A 17648-nucleotide genomic window follows, 5' to 3' on the forward strand; every position below is an offset into this window, starting at 1 on the left:
GAACATCTACTGAAATGGGGAAGCTGGACCCCAACCAAGGGAAGTGAAACTCTCTAGCACCCTCTTTTGCTGTCCTCCCCAGGGCCAGGGGACCAGCACCTCCTGGCAGGAAGTGTGCTAGCTCCCAGCAGCCCCCAAAATAACTAGGTCTGCTGAGCAGGCCCTCTTTCCTGGCACCCACCCACATCATCAGACTGCCTGCAGCTTGGACTGGGGGTGGGAGTGGGGACTCAGAGTAGAGGCTTGAAGAGCAGGCCCCTGGGTCCGCCCCCAGCAGAGCAGGGACTGGGAGTGCAGACAGGCCCACCTGCTCAGCACTGCACGACCACCTGTAGGTCTTGTTGCCTGAGGAAGGGCTCAGTGCACCTCAGTGTGATCTCCAGTGAGGGCCCTGCCGTCACTTGCTAGGGCTTCAGCTCCAGGAGGGGCGTGCCCTGGAGGGAGTTCTTAGGGAGCCCCAGCCTCACACTCTCACACATCACCTGCCTCTCCAGAGACCCTAGCAGGGTCCCAGCCGGCCTGGTGGGAGCAGGAAGGAACCATGTCCCACAACGCCCGGGCTTGAGCTCGCGGGAGCTCCCGCGGTGGGAGGATGGGGGTGGGGTGAGAGGAGGCAGAACTGAGGCCGCAGAGGAGAGGAATGGCTTTGAAGAGGGTTAGCCTAGAGGGCCGGGCCAGTAGAGCCACTACCAACCCCAGCCCTCCGCCGGAAGGACCTGAGAGGACCTAAGTGGAGTAGTGAAGCAGGCCTGGGAGAGCCGGACGGAGGCCTCAGGAGAGGCCCGCCTCAGGCCCCAGTGCCTGTGTATAGTAGGGGCTCCCCACAGCAGGCAGCTGAGCCAGTCCGAAGGCCCGGGCTCTGGAGTTGGGTGCAGAGCCTTCACCTTTGTCCTCCCCCCACCTTGGGAGGCAGCAGGGAGAGGGTGGGGTTGGATTGGACATCCCGGGTTCCAGTTCTAGCCCCATCTCTGTGTTTTCTGGCACATTCTGTCTGAGCCTCAGTTTCCACAGACATCGAGAGCCATTTCCCAAACGGAGCAAACCGAGTCATTTGTTCCCCTGTTCCTGTAAACAAATGAAACTCTTGGATGAAATTTTGTTTCAAGCATCAAAGACCTGTGAAAGTGGGACCCCACTGTGCACAGCCCTTAGGGTTAGGTGACCTGGGAGTGACTGGCCATCTAGGTGGTGAAGTGGTGGAGGAAGGGGACTCAGTGCACACCTCCACAGTAATTTCAGCCTTCTGCTCCAGGGGCAGCCAGAACCAACCTCCGGCCACACCCCCCTGCAGGCCCACCTCCTGGAAGCATGAAGGAATCCTCTGCGGGGATTCAGCCCTTGGCTTAGCCAGTAGGTTGAGCTTCAGGACTGGATTCTGGGCCCCACCCACCCTTGGCTGGATTCCTCTGGCAAACCCAGATCTTCTCCTGGGGGAGTTGTCTTAAAGAGTCCCTGCCATTTTCCAAGGCCATGCACACTGGCCCTTGGAGGCGGGGCCATCCCTACTCCTGGCCGGCAAGGACTGGAACCTAACTCAATGAGCCATAGAAGCGCCAGTATGGGGTGAACCTGGGAAAGTGGGGGAGAACTCAGCACCTCGACCTTTGGCTAGATGGACCTCGGCCCATCACACCCGCCCCCTGCTCTCGCCTATTGGCCACAAACACTTCCTGCTCAAGGATCTCCAGGGCCATAAATACCCTCTGTCTAGGGGGTAAATGCTCTAGCCCTGGTGGCCAGGGGCCCAGACCTCATCTGCAGGTAAGCACCCTCTTCCCAAAAGCTCAGAGGAGTATGCAGGAGGGCGAGGCGGGCTCAGGGCTGACCCGGAACCCACACTCTGTAGCGAACTCCTATGATACTCTGGGTTTTCCTGTGTATAAAATGGAAGCAGAGTCCTCTTCCTGCAGAATGTACCTCGGGGAGCCCTCTCCCCGAAAGCCTGGCCCCTTTTCTCAACTTAGGAAAAAGAAACTTCTTTCCAAAAGGAGTGGAAAAGTCGCCTGGTGGAGCTGGCAATGCTCACCCTTAAAGGGAGCCCCGCCATGCAGGCAACGTCTGGAGAGGCCGCCCTGCTGTGGGGACTCCAGGCAACATCTGGAGAGGCCGCCCTGCTGTGGGGACTCCTTGGGTCCTTCGGGAGCTTGTTGCCACCATCCTGGCTTGGAGCACCGGGTGTGTGTCTGTGCCTAGGCCTCCCAGGCGTGAGCCCTACCAGGCTCTCCCCCCAGCACAGGGATGTGCTCGCTGCCTGTGCCCCGGGAGCCCTTGCGCCGCGTGGCTGTGACTGGGGGCACCCATGGCAACGAGATGTCTGGCGTCTACCTGGCCCGGCACTGGCTTCGCGACCCGAGTGAGCTGCAGAGACCCAGCTTCTCTGCCATGCCCGTGCTGGCCAACCCGGAGGCCACAGCCGCCTGCCGCCGCTACGTGGGCCGCGACCTCAACCGCACCTTCACTAGCACCTTCCTCACGTGAGTGCCCGCACCCCCGGGTTGGCCTCACAGCAGGGCAGAGACCCAGCACGGCCTCCCTCCAGCTGCCAGCAGGGCCCTCCCCCGTCTTCGCTCTTGCTCTCCCTCTGCCTGAGCTGCGTGTTCCTCCCTTTTCAGTTTAGAGACATCTTGATCGATGTCACCTCAGGAAGCTCTGAGACTGGGCCGGGGCCTCCTCTGGGTTCCCCAGACCCAGGGCTTCTTTCACATCGGCCTCACGGGCTCTGTGCACCTGTCTAGTGACCCAACCATGTCTGCACCTTCTTTCAATGGCTATTCACCCAGCCCCATCTCTAGGCTGGGCTCTGGCCAGGGTGAGCAAATGAGAAATAGAGCCAAGCTGTTGGCCTCAGCCTATAGGGGAGACAGGAAGAAGCCAGCAATCACAAGTCAGGAGGCCAAATACAGGGGTGGGGAGGGGGCTGCACAAGGCATCTACCCAGGCCAAGAGCAGTCAGGGAAGACCTCCTAGACGTGGTGGTGCCTTAGCCAAGTCCCAAAAGATGAGTGGAAGTTAGCCAGGTGAAGTGAGGAGAAGGTTCCAGCAGAAGGCCCAGCCCAGGCAAAGTCCTGGCGGGGGGTAAGACCAGTCTGGGGCTTGGGAAGTGTGGCTCAGTGAGAACAGGAAGAGGCACAAAGGCTGGCATGTAGGGCTGGGTGAAGCGGGAGCCACCAACGGCCCTGGGCAGGGTAGGCACAGCCACCTGGCTCAAGAGCCCTCCAGCTGCTCTGAGTGTCTCCTGCAGGGCCTCCTGCTGGCCGCTTGAGGCTGCCCCTCCCCCAGCTAAACCACTGATGACTGAGAGGACTGGGGGAGGGGTGTCCTCCCCATTTCTGCCCCTGCAGTGCCAGAGCCACCCCGGATGATCCATACGAGGTGACAAGAGCCCGAGAGCTGAACCAGCTGCTGGGGCCCAAAGCCTCAGGCCGAGCCTTTGACTTCGTCCTCGACCTACACAACACCACAGCCAACATGGGCTCCTGCCTCATCGCCGAAGCTGCCCACAACATCTTTGCCATGCACATGTGTCACCACCTCCAGGTGGCCCCAGCCCCTGGCACACAGCCCCCAGAGGGCAGAGGGAGGGCAGGGTAGAGGGGACAATGCAGGTGTCTGCCCTGTGTGGCCCCTCCTCCTCCCTGGGCCATTTCTCCTGGCCCCACTCCTGGGGGCCTGCCACCTGCAGCTACTCCAGGCCCTCTGGGACCACCCCACCTCACACCAGAGGATGGAGGAGACCAGGCCAGCATGGTGGTGCCCTGTGCTTCTCCTATACTCACCTCCTTCCCTGACAAAGCTTCTCCTCCCAAGTTGGCCTGGGGCCCTGACCCACCCCTCCTGCCCGCAGCTGCAGAGCCCGGAGTTGCCCTGTCGGGTGTTCTTGTACCAGCTGCCTGGGGTGGAGACCTACAGCGTGGACTCAGTGGCCAAGAACGGAATGGGTGGGCAGGGCTCCAGAGAACAGTGGGGCCAGAAGGGGTGGGAGGGAAGGGCCAGAAGATGGGGTGGGGCCAGGTACCAGAGGGGTAGGGCCTCTCAGAGGCCAGTCCTGAGGCTTGGGGCCCAAAAACACTCCTGGCCTGACCCTTCCCCTCCTGGTCCCTAGCCCTGGAGCTGGGCCCTCAGCCACAGGGCGTCCTACGGGCTGACATCTTCCTCCGGATGAGGGCCCTGGTGGCTGCAGCTCTGGACTTCATCGAGCTCTTCAACCAAGGTGAGACCCCGGGGGTTTGCAGGAAACTGAGGCCCAGAGAAGAGAGGGCCTGGTTCAGGGGCCAGGTCACCAGGCTCACTGGTGGGCTGAGACCGTCTGTTCTGGAGCCTGGCTCACACACGCCATCTCTCCCACACAGGCACTGCCTTTCCTGCCTTCGAGATGGAAGCCTACAGAACTCTGGGTGCCGTGGACTTCCCGCGCACTGACGACGGGGGCCTGGCAGGCTTCGTGCATCCTCAGCTGCAGGTGGGTGTGGGTGAGAAGGGGCAGGTCCTGGGGCCACAGCCTTGGGTGGGGCGTGTCAGGGGAAACTGAGGCCCAGAGGGGGAGACCAAGCCTTTTACAACATCACCGACACCTGAGCATTAGGAAGGAACCAGGAGGCTGTTCTCTGGCCCCCATCTCTTTCTACTGCCTTTCCTGGGCCGCTCGTGCTCATCCTGCGTGCTTTGTCTCTCTGCCTCTCGATGGCAATCCCATGTGCCCTCTAGCCAAACAACAACAAATAAATAAACAGGCACGAAAGAAGGCTCTTGTGTCTTGTGCAGTCCCACGGCCTCCGTTTTCCCCCACCCCCGGCTTTATTTTCAAGCATTATTTTCTTTGTGATGACATTCTGGTGTGGGGAGCACGTCCTTGCAGTGCTAGGGCTAGAGGGACGTAAGCCAGCCGCCTTCCAGGTGTCAGTAACGCCAGTCATTTTGGATGATGTCACCTACGGGTTGTATTATGATTTAGTAAATTCTATGGTACTTCCTGTGTGCCAGTCACTGTCTTAAGCACTGTCTTAAATGTCTGTTACATTTAAGACGCAGAATGAAGGCAGCAGGTGGAGTGGAGGTTAAGGCTCTGGATCCCACAAGGCCAACTCCACTCAGACCCAGCAGTTTGAAAAACACTCCAGGCACGTGTGCGTGCATGCCTGGAATTCCCAGAGGAGAATGAAGGAGGAGGGATGGTGGCGTGGCCATCCCCCTGGAGGGGATTTCTCACTTTCCCTCTCTCTCTCTTTTTCTGTCTCTCCCTGGTGAGCATGTGCACCCTATAGCAAACTATTAAAAAAGAAAGAAGACTCCAATTGCGAGGAGGTGCTATTGTGATCCCTGTTTTGTAGATGAGGCAACTAAGGAACAGAGAGGTTGAGTGGGTTGCTCAAGGTCACAGAGCTAGCAAGCATTTAAAGCCAGGCATTTATATTTGTGTCAGTCACCATCGGGCTGCACTTCCACAGTGACACGTCTTTCCAAGGTGGCTAGACACAGAGCAGGTTGGCCCCTCACCAGTCCCCCTGTCACACTGGTTGAGAAAGCAAGGGCTAGGTGGGCATGGCAGTGAGTGAGTGACAGCTCTTGGGTCCTGCCAGCTGGGGTCACCCCTCACCGACGCCCCAGTAACCTCGAACCTCGGCCTTTGACTCCCCTCCAGGACCAAGACTTTCAGCCACTGCGGCCCGGTGCTCCCATCTTCCAGATGTTCAGCGGCGAGGACGTGCTCTACGAGGGCGACTCCACTGTGTACCCTGTGTTCATCAACGAGGCTGCGTACTACGAGAAGGGCACGGCCTTCTTCCAGACTGAGAAGCTCACCTTCTCCGTGCCTGCCCTGCCTGCTCTGGCCTCTGCCTCCACCCCCACTCCCTAACCCGAGCCTCCTCAGCCCCGCCGTGCCTTCCCACCTGAACAACGCCCCGAGGTGCAGCTCTGAGTCCAGGGCCCTCCTCACCACCTCCTGGGCACTATGTCCCTTGCCAGGCCCCCGCTGTTGGGCCTCAGTCTCCCGTCCTATAAAATGGAAAACGTCCTGGGGTTCATGGTTTGTGTCCTGCACGGCCCCTCTCGACCTGGGATATGCATGGAGAAAGGAAAGGGTGACTACAGGATCTGGGGCAGGTCTGGCCCAGTGTAGCTGTGTGTCCTGGAACCAGTGGTGGCTGTCTCTGTGCCCAGGGTGTAAAGATCTTGCAGAAGAAGACTTGGAGAAGGACAGTCCTACAGGGGCAAAGATCTTGCAGTGTGAAGAAGACTTGGAGAAGGACAGTCCTACAGCCCAAAGAGGGGCTTCCAGAGGAGGCTGCACCCAGATGGGGGCCTCCAATCTCTCTACAACCCTGAGCCCAGAGGGATGGCCTGGGGAGAGCAGAGGCACATGCCCATGTTTGCATACATATGTGCACGCCCATGTATGTGCCTGTCCCATGTGCTTTCATATGTGTGCATTTCCCACTAATGAGTGAGCCTCAGTACCTCGGGCATTCTCCTGAGGGGATCTGTGTGTATCTGGGTGCACAGCCAGATGTGATTTCCAGATGTCTAATGGGCCCCTTGCCCAGGTGGCTCAGGGGAGTCAGGGTTTGGGGAGGGTACAGCTTAGCAAGGCCTTCCCCACTGGGGACAGCCCATCCAGCTACAAAGACACGGGGAGGAGAGGCCTTGGGTTGGGGCCGTGGATCCCTACTCCCCCCACCATCCCAGGACACCCCACAGTGGCCTCTGAGGAGGAAGCTGGAACAGGGCTGCCTGGAGTTCCCTTGATCCTGGTTGAGGCACCCTATGGAGTGCTCATGGCAGGACAACCCAGGCAGAGCCGGATGGGGCTGGCCGCAGCCTTGCACTGCCCCATCCGAACCGAACCCGACAGGCCTATGGCTGGGAGCAGGGGCAGGGGAGCAGGTGCCGAAGCCTGAGCTCTGTCATCACGGCTGGGCCCTCCACACTCTGCCTGGCTCATCCATCTCCCCGCGGCCACGGTTGCCAGCCACCTGCTGGTATTGAGCAGCAAGATGAGAAGGTGTGAAGGATATGGGGGCACAAGGGACGGGCTGGCAGGCAAGATGGATGAGGGGGCAAGGGGCCAGTAGGTGCCTCCGGCAGGAAGGGCAGAACAGCTGGGGACGGGTACGAGGTGTGTGCATGCAGGGCGTGTGTGCTCACGGACTGTCTGCCGTGAATCCGTGCGTGTGCGCACCTGTGAGTCATTGGGCCTTAGAGGGCATGTGTGCAATGCTGGGGTGCTCAGGTGCGTGTGTGGGGGAATACGCATGCATACACATGTCAGGAGCCAGCAGAAGCCCGTGCTGGCCCACCCGTGGATGTCTGAGCAGAGAGGGAGCCATGACAGCTGACATTGGTCCCCAAAGTCCCCCAACATCTCTGTCATGCTATGAATCCTGGGACAGGGTGGCACAGCCACCCTCCCTGAGTGGCCTCCACGAGCTGCCGGAACCCTCCATCTTGCACAGGGCACCCCATTTTGCCTCGCAGTAAACCCAGAGCTGACGGCTGCCTTCCTCCCCACAGCTGCGCCCAGAGAGGATGATCCACTCTCGACAAAGGGGCTGGCAGCAGCTCTGGGGAATGCTGCCCCTCCCTTCCTGACCAGTGAGCAGTGTGTCCCTGAATGTCCAGCCCAGGGCAGCCTGGAGAAAGTGGTCAGTCAGGCCAGAGAGGACAGACAGCCCTCCCTGCAGACTGGATGTCCTGCCGAGGTTTCTGATCTGGGCTGGCATTAGCATTTCTCCTCCCACCCCAAAGCGGGAATTTAGGCATCAGCAGCCAAAGCCACTATCCACAGGCAGGTCTGGACCATCCCCGGCAGATGAGATTATGCTCTTAGGTCAGTTGGGAAAACTGAGGCACCGAGACTGTCAGGGACCTGCCAATGTCCACAGCTCATTGCACCAAGCCTCAGGAGGACCTGGATTTCCTCTGTCCAGTCTTGGGGTTCCACTGCCGTGCTTGCTGCCACTGTCCACTCGCATTTCCTGCTCAGGTTTCTTCAGATAATTCCACAGTGGCAGGCCTAGCAGGCCCAGGGTCTAGCAGGCCTAGTAGGTCAGGGGTCTGGGTCCTGGGAGAGGAAACTGCCTCTGTCATTCAGCCCTCAATTTGCTGTCACTGTAGAAGCCTCCCTGAGGTTCATTCGGCCCAGTGCCTCCAGTCAGCCAGGCCTGCACCCCTGCAGACACCCAAACCTCAAGATGTCCCGCCCCTGCCTGGACCCATTGATCAGGAATGGCTGGGGGCTCTTAGCTGGAGAAGGAGGGAGCGAGGAGGGAGGAGCGGGAGGAGAAGAGGGGGCTTTGCAACGTCAGAGCCTTCCCACCTGCCCTCCTCATGCATAGCGCCCGCCCCTGGAGATGGGCGAGCCCAGCCCATGGCTCAGCCTGACAGTACAGTCTGAGGGTGCTTGGAGAAAGGGCCAGACACCCCACAGACAGGGTCTGATCAAGTGCCTGGCTCAGGTGGAAGAACCAGGACGTTGGGGATGTGGGCGGAGGATGATTGAGGGGAGGACATTTCTGCTGAGAGACTGGGGGCCTGTGTGAGCACCCGAGAGCTGAGCTGTGGTGCTAAGTGGGTGCTGAGTGGACCAGGAGGCTGGAAGTCGCTGCCACCCGTCTGGGCAAGCAGGAATCCTGGGTTGGCAGTTGCAGCCCAGCTCCAGCCGTGCAGGGTTTCTTCTCCAGGACATCCGAACTCTCCCGATGGCAGGTATGGAACGGAGAACAGAGGTGGCCTCTTGAGTGGGCTCAGGTTCCAGGGTGGGTGAGGCAGGATGGGAGCAATGGGGCCTCACTGGATATACGGTGGGACAGGCACGCTCCAGGCTGAGGTCTCAGGTCCTACCAGGGCAGGGCTGTAGGGCTCGCAGCCACGTGCAATCATGGGAGTGCTGAGAGGCTGGGAGGTTAAGCTATTTCTGGGAGATGAGTCTCAGGTTGTGTAACTTTGAACCTGTCCCTGGACCTCTCTGTGTTTCAGCCCCTTAAAGGCTGGAATGAAAGACTGGACAAGAAGCCCCTAACTTCCCTTCAAGATCTGACATGCAATGGCTCTGGGAAATTGTCACCCTCTAAGCCTGAGGGGTGCTGGCTTCTAGAGAGACCACACAGAGGACCAGCACCTCCCCAGAGTTCCTGGAAGTGCCAAGGGGTGGCACACTGACTGGGATGGGCAGCTGGGAGCTGGTGACTACCTGCAAAGCCCCAAGGCCAGGGAAGTCATAAGCCCCTCCGCTGTGGTCCTTGGAGGCTAGCTGTGGCTCCTGGATGACACACCTGCCCCAGCAGGGCAGCCAAGTGACAAGCAGTTGCCTGTCCAATGACTTGGCCCCAGGGAGTGGGGACATCAGCCCATCCATCCTTCCTTCCCATCCCAAGGTCCTCAGACCTGACATGGCCAATCCCACTGAGAGGCCCTCCTGCCCTCCAGACTGCAGAGATCTCTGGGGCTGTATGAAGGGCCACCTCTCACCTGTTCTCTGGACTGCTCTCACCAGGCACTCCCCACCGGGTACCTGGTCAGTGGCTCTTCTTCCCCAGGAGCTTCCCTTCACCCATCTGTCCCTGTCGGTGTGTCCAGCCAGCCAGCATCAAACATGCCCCCACCCCCCACTCAGGGGGTCCCTGGTCCCACGGACCCTTGTAAATGTCCTAGTTGGGGGCACTTGGCCAGGGAGCATTGCTGAATGGAAGCCTTTTGTTCCTTGACTCCCACCTGCTGTGGCTCCCATGTTCCCACTAGGTCCTCAGCCCCTTACAGGGTTGCTGTAAAATAATAGCTGTTTTTCAGAATAATTTTTCATTTAAAAAATGTAATTGTGGGGGCCAGCAGGTGACATGGTTAAGGCGTTGGACTCCCACATGGCTGACCATAGTTCGAGTCCCAGACCTGGCAGCTTGCTTTCTCACTTTCTCTCCTCTCTGCCTCTCTCTGGTCAAATTGAAAAATAACAATAATGAATAAAATGGAATAAATAATTACTTAAGGAATGTAATTGTGGTAAAACATATATAACATAAAACTGATCATTTTAACCCTTTTTTTAGTGTGCATGGTGTTTTTAGACAAGGACTTGCCATGTTCTTTTCTTTTTTTTTTTTAAATTTGCTAGAGGACTTGCATGCTCACTGGAGAGAGACAAAGGGGTGGACAGTGGGGAGAGGGAGTGAAAGGGCACCCCTGGGGAGATGGCCATGCCACAGTCCCTCTCCTCCATTCTCCTCTCAGGAGTCTGGACATGCAGGCCCAGGTACTTGGCAAGCTGTCCACGCCACCAGGTCTAGGACTTGAACTGTACACCTGGCCATGTGCGATCCAGTCACTTTAAGCACCATGCCACTCAACGGGGTGGAGAAATGGAGGGAAAAGGACTGCGGTGTGACCGCGCCCCACTGTGGGGCGATTCTCTCTGTCTCTGGCAAGTGCATGTGCACCCTCTGGTAATAAAAAATTAAAACCAAATTAAAATAAAATAAAAATGAGTAGAGGGTAGCAAAGCTTTTGGACCAGGCTTGTGCCGAGATTGCAGATCAAAATATGAGTTTTAGAAAATAGTGTAGGTCAGAGATGTGAGCATGGGCTCTGGGGCAGGAGCTGAGCCAGGCCTGGGGTGGACCATTCATGATTAATGGGTCTCCTCTCAGCAGTCCTTAAACAGCCCCAGGCGGCAGGTCTCCAAGGAGCTGGGAAAGGCCCCACCCAAACCTCACATGCATGTGAACTATAATATGGGGAACCAGGCCCTCTGTCTGTCATCGCTAACCCTTACATCAGCCCTACTAAGAACCCCTGTGGGCCCAGCAGATGGCGTGGTGGTTAAGGGCACTGGACTCCCACATGGCCGACTGTGGTTCAATTCCTGGCCCTGGCAGCTTGCTTTCTCACTTTCTCACTCCTCTCTCTCTCTCATTCTGTCCCTCTCTGGTCAAATTAAAAAATTAATTAATTAATTAATTAAATTTAAAAAAAAATCCCTGTGACAGATATGGAAACTGAGGCTCTAAGAGATGAAACAATTTGCTCAAGGCCAGATAGCTACAGAATGGCTCAAAAATTCCCTAGGTGAAAAGACAGGCCCTGTCTCCACCCTTAAGCAGCTGGCTGGGAGACATTAAGTGAGCACTTGCCTTGTGGAGGGATGCTGAGTGAGATACTGAGTGGATTTTATGAGAATACATGCCTGGCAATCAGGGAGGGCTTCCTGGAGAAGGGAAATGTAGGTGGAGCCCAAAGGATGAGGCTGGCTGGGTGATGAGTGAGGCTGGGAGCGATGACCGGGGCCATACCCTCCTCTTCTCTTCCCAGCCTTCCTGTCTGCCAGCCTTGGAGTACTTGCGCCATCAGAGACTCACGCCCTACCCATGACCAGCTCCAGCTGGGAGCCTCGACTGGAGATGTCATTCCCATCAGGCACTTGCACCACCTCCACAGGGGCCCAAGCCACGGCCAAGAACACTGGGCAGGGTCCCAAGAACCCGTGCGTGTCCAGCGTGACAGTTCAGCTGGAGATGAAGCCCTTGTGGGAGGAATTCAACCAGCTGGGCACGGAGATGATTGTCACCAAGGCGGGCAGGTGTGAGCAGTGGGTGGGGTAGGGGCAAGGCTAGAGCCACATTCAGGCTGCTGAGCACCTGCACCCCCCCACACACCAGGAGGATGTTCCCCACCTTCCAGGTGAAGATTCTGGGCATGGACACGCTGGCCGACTACGCCCTGCTCATGGACTTCATCCCACTGGATGACAAGAGATACAGGTCTGGGCTGGCCGGGAGGACGGCTCAACCTTGAGTGCTCAGGCAGGAATTAGACCCCTGTGCACTCCAGGGTGAGACAGGGCCCCTCCAAGCACTGCCAGGGAGCTCTAGGAAGCTGCAACAACAGCATGCCGGTAGGAAGGAGCCCAGCTCAGGGCAGCCAGCAGGCTTCAGTGGGCAGTGGGCTAGCCTGGGGCTGGCGGAGTGGTCTAGCCCAGTCCAGCAGGGCTCATCCTGATGCCTGGCAGCCAGGAGCAGCCACAGGGACTCTGAGCCTCGGGTTCCTTCTCTGCAAGATACTCAGCAGGCTGGGTGGGCAGCGGTGGGGTCAGTGACAGCCCTTTTGTCCCACTAGTCTTGGTTAGGCCTGGCTCTGCTAGGACAGCCCTCGCCTTCTCACTCTGTTCCCAGGTATGCCTTTCACAGCTCGGCCTGGCTGGTGGCAGGCAAGGCAGACCCGGCCACGCCTGGCCGCGTGCACTTCCACCCTGACTCGCCAGCCAAGGGTGCCCAGTGGATGCGTCAGATCGTGTCCTTCGACAAGCTCAAGCTGACCAACAACCTGCTAGATGACAACGGCCACGTGAGACCAGGGCCCCAGTAGTGCAGGGCTGGGCCAGGCCAAATGGGTGCTGGGACTGACTGTGACGAAGTCTGGTGCCAGGGCTGGCTGGGCTTTTGGTGCCCAGTGGCCTTGGTGCCCTGCACTCTACCCACTGCTGATGGCCAAGGCTGGGGGACATGCCCAGCTGGCTCAGGGTTGGGCAGCAGGGAGGGCTGTCCAGACAGGTGGGAAAATTGAGGGGGTACCCCGCAGACATTGTCCTCTCTGAGGACAGGGATGGAAGGCCCAGCATGGGCCAGGCCCGTTGAACATGCTGGAATGTAACACTGATGACATTCGAGCAAAGTCCCTACCTTCACAGGACTCACCTCCTGGGATGGGAGGAGACAGTAAGCCAGAAATGCAGAAGACGCTGGACACCTATCTCAGCAGGTGTCAAAGACAAAATACCAGGGAGCCAGGGAGCAGGGCTGGAGAGAGAGCACCTCCATTCAGAAAGCACAGGATGCTGAAGGAAGTGGTGGTGGGGAAGGAGCCTATGCACGCCACAGGGGAGTGTCCGGGTAGAGCGGACGGCAAGTGCAAAGGCCCTGAGGCGGGAAGATGTGGGGGTGGTGTTGGGAGGACTGCAAGGAGTCTCCCGGTGTGGCTGGAGTACAGTGAGAAGTGGGAGGAGGTGAGCCTCTAGAGGCTGTTGGGGCGGATGGTGTGGGGCCAGTTAGCTGTGGAGAGGACTGTGGCTTAGCTGGGAGCCACAGGAGGGTTTAAGTCGGGGGCTACATGATGCGGCTTGCTGGGACTGCTATGTGGACGACGGACAGAGGTGGAGGCAAGGCCACCAGCCAGGAGGCGACTGGAGGAAGTCAGATGAAAGACAGTGACGGTGCTGGCGCAGAGACAGTGCGTGGGAGATGGTTCTGAAGGTAAAGCCGAGAGGCAAGGCTGCTCAGACACAAAGCCTTCGACACGGAACCACAGGCCCTCAAGTTCAGAGCCTGCAGCATCACTGAGGCCCGGCAGGCCCCAGCAATCTCTCCGCCACGGGGAGAAAGGCTTCAGGCTCCATGAGGGTTAGCTGCCGCCCCCACTCCAACTCCCACACACCCACTCTGCACCCTCTTACAGATCATTCTCAACTCCATGCACCGCTACCAGCCCCGTTTCCATGTGGTCTTCGTGGACCCACGCAAGGACAGTGAGCGCTACGCCCAGGAGAACTTCAAGTCCTTCATCTTTGCGGAGACCCAGTTCACAGCTGTGACGGCCTATCAGAACCACCGGGTGGGTAGGGCCATAGCTCGCGATGCACCTAGCGGCCAGCCCATTTTGCAGGGGTGGAGACTGAGGCCCAAGGCTCTTAGCCTCTCCATGCACACCCCTGTCTACCTGGGCATCTGCCCATAGTCATTCCCTGCCTCATGCCCACTGGCTCTAGAGTTCCTGGGCAAGGGACCTGGGTCCCAGGACTTCCTGATTGGGGTGCCCTGGGAGGACAAGGTGGTTAGCTTGAGCCCCACAGCCTTTCACTGGCTCAGGACCACCCTATACCTGCATTTCTCCTCTGTAGATCACCCAGCTGAAAATCGCCAGCAACCCTTTTGCCAAGGGCTTTAGAGAGAGTGACCCGGACTCCTGGTACTGCACGGTCTGGCCCCTGACATCCTGCCTGGCTGCCCAAACCCCAGCCTCTCACCCTCAACTCGGCCTCGACTCCTGACCCTTGCTTCAGGGTCATGCCCTCTGACTTGTCCTGGGGTCTCATCATGATCCCTGACTCTGACCACGATCCCTGGCCTGGGTTGCTCACCTTGACCTCCCACCCTCACTCCTGCTTGCTCCATCTTCAGGCCTATATCTCCACGGCCCTTGCTCAGTGTCCCAGCCCGGAGTCGCAGCAGCCTCAGTCCCTGTCTGAGGAAGGGCTCCCCAGAGCAGGAGAAAGGTGAGGCCCAGGCTATGGATGCAGTGGGCAGGAAGCAGGGAGCCAGGAGGCGACTGGAGGAAGTCAGATGAAAGACAGTGACGGTGCTGGCGCAGAGACAGTGCGTGGGAGATGGTTCTGAAGGTAAAGCCGAGAGGCAAGGCTGCTCAGACACAAAGCCTTCGACACGGAACCACAGGCCCTCAAGTTCAGAGCCTGCAGCATCACTGAGGCCCGGCAGGCCCCAGCAATCTCTCCGCCACGGGGAGAAAGGCTTCAGGCTCCATGAGGGTTAGCTGCCGCCCCCACTCCAACTCCCACACACCCACTCTGCACCCTCTTACAGATCATTCTCAACTCCATGCACCGCTACCAGCCCCGTTTCCATGTGGTCTTCGTGGACCCACGCAAGGACAGTGAGCGCTACGCCCAGGAGAACTTCAAGTCCTTCATCTTTGCGGAGACCCAGTTCACAGCTGTGACGGCCTATCAGAACCACCGGGTGGGTAGGGCCATAGCTCGCGATGCACCTAGCGGCCAGCCCATTTTGCAGGGGTGGAGACTGAGGCCCAAGGCTCTTAGCCTCTCCATGCACACCCCTGTCTACCTGGGCATCTGCCCATAGTCATTCCCTGCCTCATGCCCACTGGCTCTAGAGTTCCTGGGCAAGGGACCTGGGTCCCAGGACTTCCTGATTGGGGTGCCCTGGGAGGACAAGGTGGTTAGCTTGAGCCCCACAGCCTTTCACTGGCTCAGGACCACCCTATACCTGCATTTCTCCTCTGTAGATCACCCAGCTGAAAATCGCCAGCAACCCTTTTGCCAAGGGCTTTAGAGAGAGTGACCCGGACTCCTGGTACTGCACGGTCTGGCCCCTGACATCCTGCCTGGCTGCCCAAACCCCAGCCTCTCACCCTCAACTCGGCCTCGACTCCTGACCCTTGCTTCAGGGTCATGCCCTCTGACTTGTCCTGGGGTCTCATCATGATCCCTGACTCTGACCACGATCCCTGGCCTGGGTTGCTCACCTTGACCTCCCACCCTCACTCCTGCTTGCTCCATCTTCAGGCCTATATCTCCACGGCCCTTGCTCAGTGTCCCAGCCCGGAGTCGCAGCAGCCTCAGTCCCTGTCTGAGGAAGGGCTCCCCAGAGCAGGAGAAAGGTGAGGCCCAGGCTATGGATGCAGTGGGCAGGAAGCAGGGGAAAGGGCCACTAAGCCTCCAGGAAGGGGCTTCAGCAGGCTAAGCAAACCCACTGGGCACCTGGTGGACACATTGGAGAAGGCAGAGAGTCTTAAGAGAGTATGGGGCCCAGGGCAGAGACAGGGCAGGGACAAGGTCTGAGAGCAGAGGTAATGCCATGTGGACTTCCTGGAGGAGGAGACTTCAGCATTGGACCTTGGAAGAAGGGCTCGGACAGGAGGAAAAGGTGGGAAGGAATTCCTGGCAGAGGGAAAAGCAAGGACAAAGGCTGAGAGGTAGGCAGCTTGGGATAGAAGGAACCGAGAGGAAGACAGGGTAGGCTGGATGAAGGCTGGGGATGTGAGAGGAGACCTGAGGTCTACTTAGACTGTTTCCTCCTTCAGACCCTGACAAAGCTTCAGCCTCCAGCTCCAGGACCTCTGCCCGGCTCCACCATCAGCTACTGTCCCCCACCGAGGGCCTGCTGTCTCCGGCCACCTATAGGCCCTTCACCTACCAGGGTCTATATTCTGGAGCCCCAAGCCACCTCGGGATCCCACGGGCCCGAGTGGCACCATACCCCCTCCCCAACATCCAGGCTGACAGGGATCCAGGAGTCCTGCCCCTTGCAACTGGGCTGGGGCTCCTGGCTCCTACCACCATGTGCCCAGGGCCTGGCCAGGACTCTCAGTGATGGTGAAAGTCCTGTGGAAGCCCTTATCCCTGACCCCACACTCCCTCCAGCCCCACATCTGCAGAGATTCTCACTCACATCTCCCTATAAGACTCCTCCTCTCCCAAGGAGAGAAGCCCAAAGAGAGAGGCTACCTGCCCAGAGTCACAGCAAGGCTAGAAGCATGCCAGGCTTGGAACCAGGCCACCCACCTTCCAACCCCAGCAATGGGAATCCTGCCCCTCCTGCCTTGGGAGCCACCCCCAAAGCCTGCTTTACTTCTTTTCCTTCAGTATTAAACCATTTGGCTTGGTTGGTCAGAGCACTTCTGTTCTCAGGGGTCAGGGTAGAGGCCTCAGGAACTCCCAGAACCAAGATAGCCCTCCCACGGACCTGGGGCACCCAAAACTGGGCCAGCACCAACTACATCCCTGGGAGCACATAGTGATGGCAAAGATGGTGACCCGAGCCCAGAGGCAGGGGTGCACTTAACCCTGTGAAGGAGACTGAGGTTCCTGCTTCCTGCTTTGTGTGCCTGGATGAGACAAAAACTGCAGCTCAGAAAGGCATGGGCCCTGCTCAAAGTCACAGAGCAAAGCATGGCTGACACCTGCCATTCCATGTTTAAGCGCTTTGCACAAAGAAGGAATTGTCAGGTCCTCGAGGATCCAGTGGCTGGGGAAGGGGTTCACAACCAAGAAAGGCAGTGACCACAGGCACAGGAGGGTATGGAGAGGGGAATTTGGAAATCGGATCAACACTGAAGCAGGAGAGAGCTCCAGGCAGTGGAGCCTGAGGAGAGGTCAAGACTGAGGGAGCGCGCGCCACCCAGCGGAACTAGACGAGAAGGCCCGAAGGGAGGCCAGGACCTGGTACTCTACCCGCAGCCGGGGACTATTCCTAGGTCCCCGCGGGCGCCTCTGCACATCCTGGAGCATTTCCTGTGAGCCCTTTAGGGGAGGGACAGACACAGGCGGAAGCGGAGGTACGCGGGGAATGGCAGGGACACAGCAGCTAGATACTCCTGCCAGCTCCAGCGGTTTCGGAGAACTCACCAGCGGGACACTCCCACCCCCCTCCCACCCCTTCCTCCGCAAGCCACACCCCCGGCCCACTCGTGCACACATAGCCACGCCTTTTCCGGTTACACCCCCACCGTGTCTAGCGAGGCTCCCCCCAGACCACGCCCCGTCCTTCTGTCCTTAGAAACTAAAGCTCCAGTGAGGCCCCGCCCCCAACACGCCTCTGCCCTGGATAGCCTCCAGGGCTCCGCCCCGCCGTCATCTCGCGAGAATGTCCAGCTCCAGCTCCCGCGTGGGTCTTGCCCGGCCGTCCTAGGGTCTAGGGGAACTCGCGCCTCCGAAACGACCCCGCCCCCTAGAGGCCCCGCCCACATCGTCGCAGCTTTGCCGCCTCGCCCCGAGCGGGCCCCGCCCTCAGCCCGCCCAAGTCCCTGAGGGACCCTGGAGGTCGCGCGCTGCCCTGCCCCTTCCTCCCCCGGCCCTGAGCCCTCGGTGTCCCGGCCGCGCTCGGCGGGTCATGCTGTCCGACTGTCTGTCC

At 59.0% G+C, this 17648-nt stretch overlaps 2 protein-coding genes across 3 annotated transcripts; both read left to right on the top strand.

The window, feature by feature from the left end:
• The first annotated feature begins 1553 nt into the window (after positions 1 to 1553).
• Positions 1554 to 6201, top strand: ACY3 (aminoacylase 3). Of its 2 annotated transcripts, none has more exons than XM_014585290.2 (7): positions 1554 to 1761; positions 2194 to 2474; positions 3342 to 3537; positions 3845 to 3938; positions 4103 to 4210; positions 4350 to 4459; positions 5639 to 6201. In XM_014585290.2, the coding sequence occupies exons 2-7, from the start codon at positions 2239 to 2241 to the stop codon at positions 5852 to 5854; spliced, it is 960 nt and encodes a 319-aa protein (XP_014440776.1). In that variant the 5' UTR covers positions 1554 to 1761; positions 2194 to 2238; the 3' UTR covers positions 5855 to 6201. The 2 variants fall into 2 exon arrangements, with proteins under 2 accessions (XP_014440776.1, XP_006171327.1); XM_006171265.3 differs by having other exon boundaries at positions 1555 to 1761; positions 2232 to 2474.
• Positions 6202 to 8696: 2495 nt separating this feature from the next.
• Positions 8697 to 16109, top strand: TBX10 (T-box transcription factor 10). Its single transcript, XM_006171360.1, has 8 exons — positions 8697 to 8703; positions 11299 to 11566; positions 11646 to 11747; positions 12159 to 12330; positions 13438 to 13593; positions 13880 to 13947; positions 14160 to 14254; positions 15820 to 16109. The coding sequence occupies exons 1-8, from the start codon at positions 8697 to 8699 to the stop codon at positions 16107 to 16109; spliced, it is 1158 nt and encodes a 385-aa protein (XP_006171422.1).
• Positions 16110 to 17648: the final 1539 nt, after the last annotated feature.

This window comes from Tupaia chinensis, unplaced genomic scaffold, assembly GCF_000334495.1.
Source record: "Tupaia chinensis unplaced genomic scaffold, TupChi_1.0 Scaffold149501_1, whole genome shotgun sequence".
NCBI classification, from domain to species: domain Eukaryota; kingdom Metazoa; phylum Chordata; class Mammalia; order Scandentia; family Tupaiidae; genus Tupaia; species Tupaia belangeri.

Bases quoted from the DNA above. Each gene is read 5' to 3' on its own strand.
- TBX10 (XM_006171360.1), top strand. The intron at 11,748-12,158 runs GTCTGGGCTGGC...CTCTGTTCCCAG, and splicing joins CTGGATGACAAGAGATACAG to GTATGCCTTTCACAGCTCGG. The intron at 13,594-13,879 runs GTGGGTAGGGCC...TCTCCTCTGTAG, and splicing joins CGGCCTATCAGAACCACCGG to ATCACCCAGCTGAAAATCGC.
- ACY3 (XM_014585290.2), top strand. From the start codon at position 2,239: ATGTGCTCGCTGCCTGTGCCCCGGGAGCCCTTGCGCCGCGTGGCTGTG. The intron at 2,475-3,341 runs GTGAGTGCCCGC...CTGCCCCTGCAG, and splicing joins TTCACTAGCACCTTCCTCAC to TGCCAGAGCCACCCCGGATG. The intron at 4,211-4,349 runs GTGAGACCCCGG...TCTCCCACACAG, and splicing joins CATCGAGCTCTTCAACCAAG to GCACTGCCTTTCCTGCCTTC.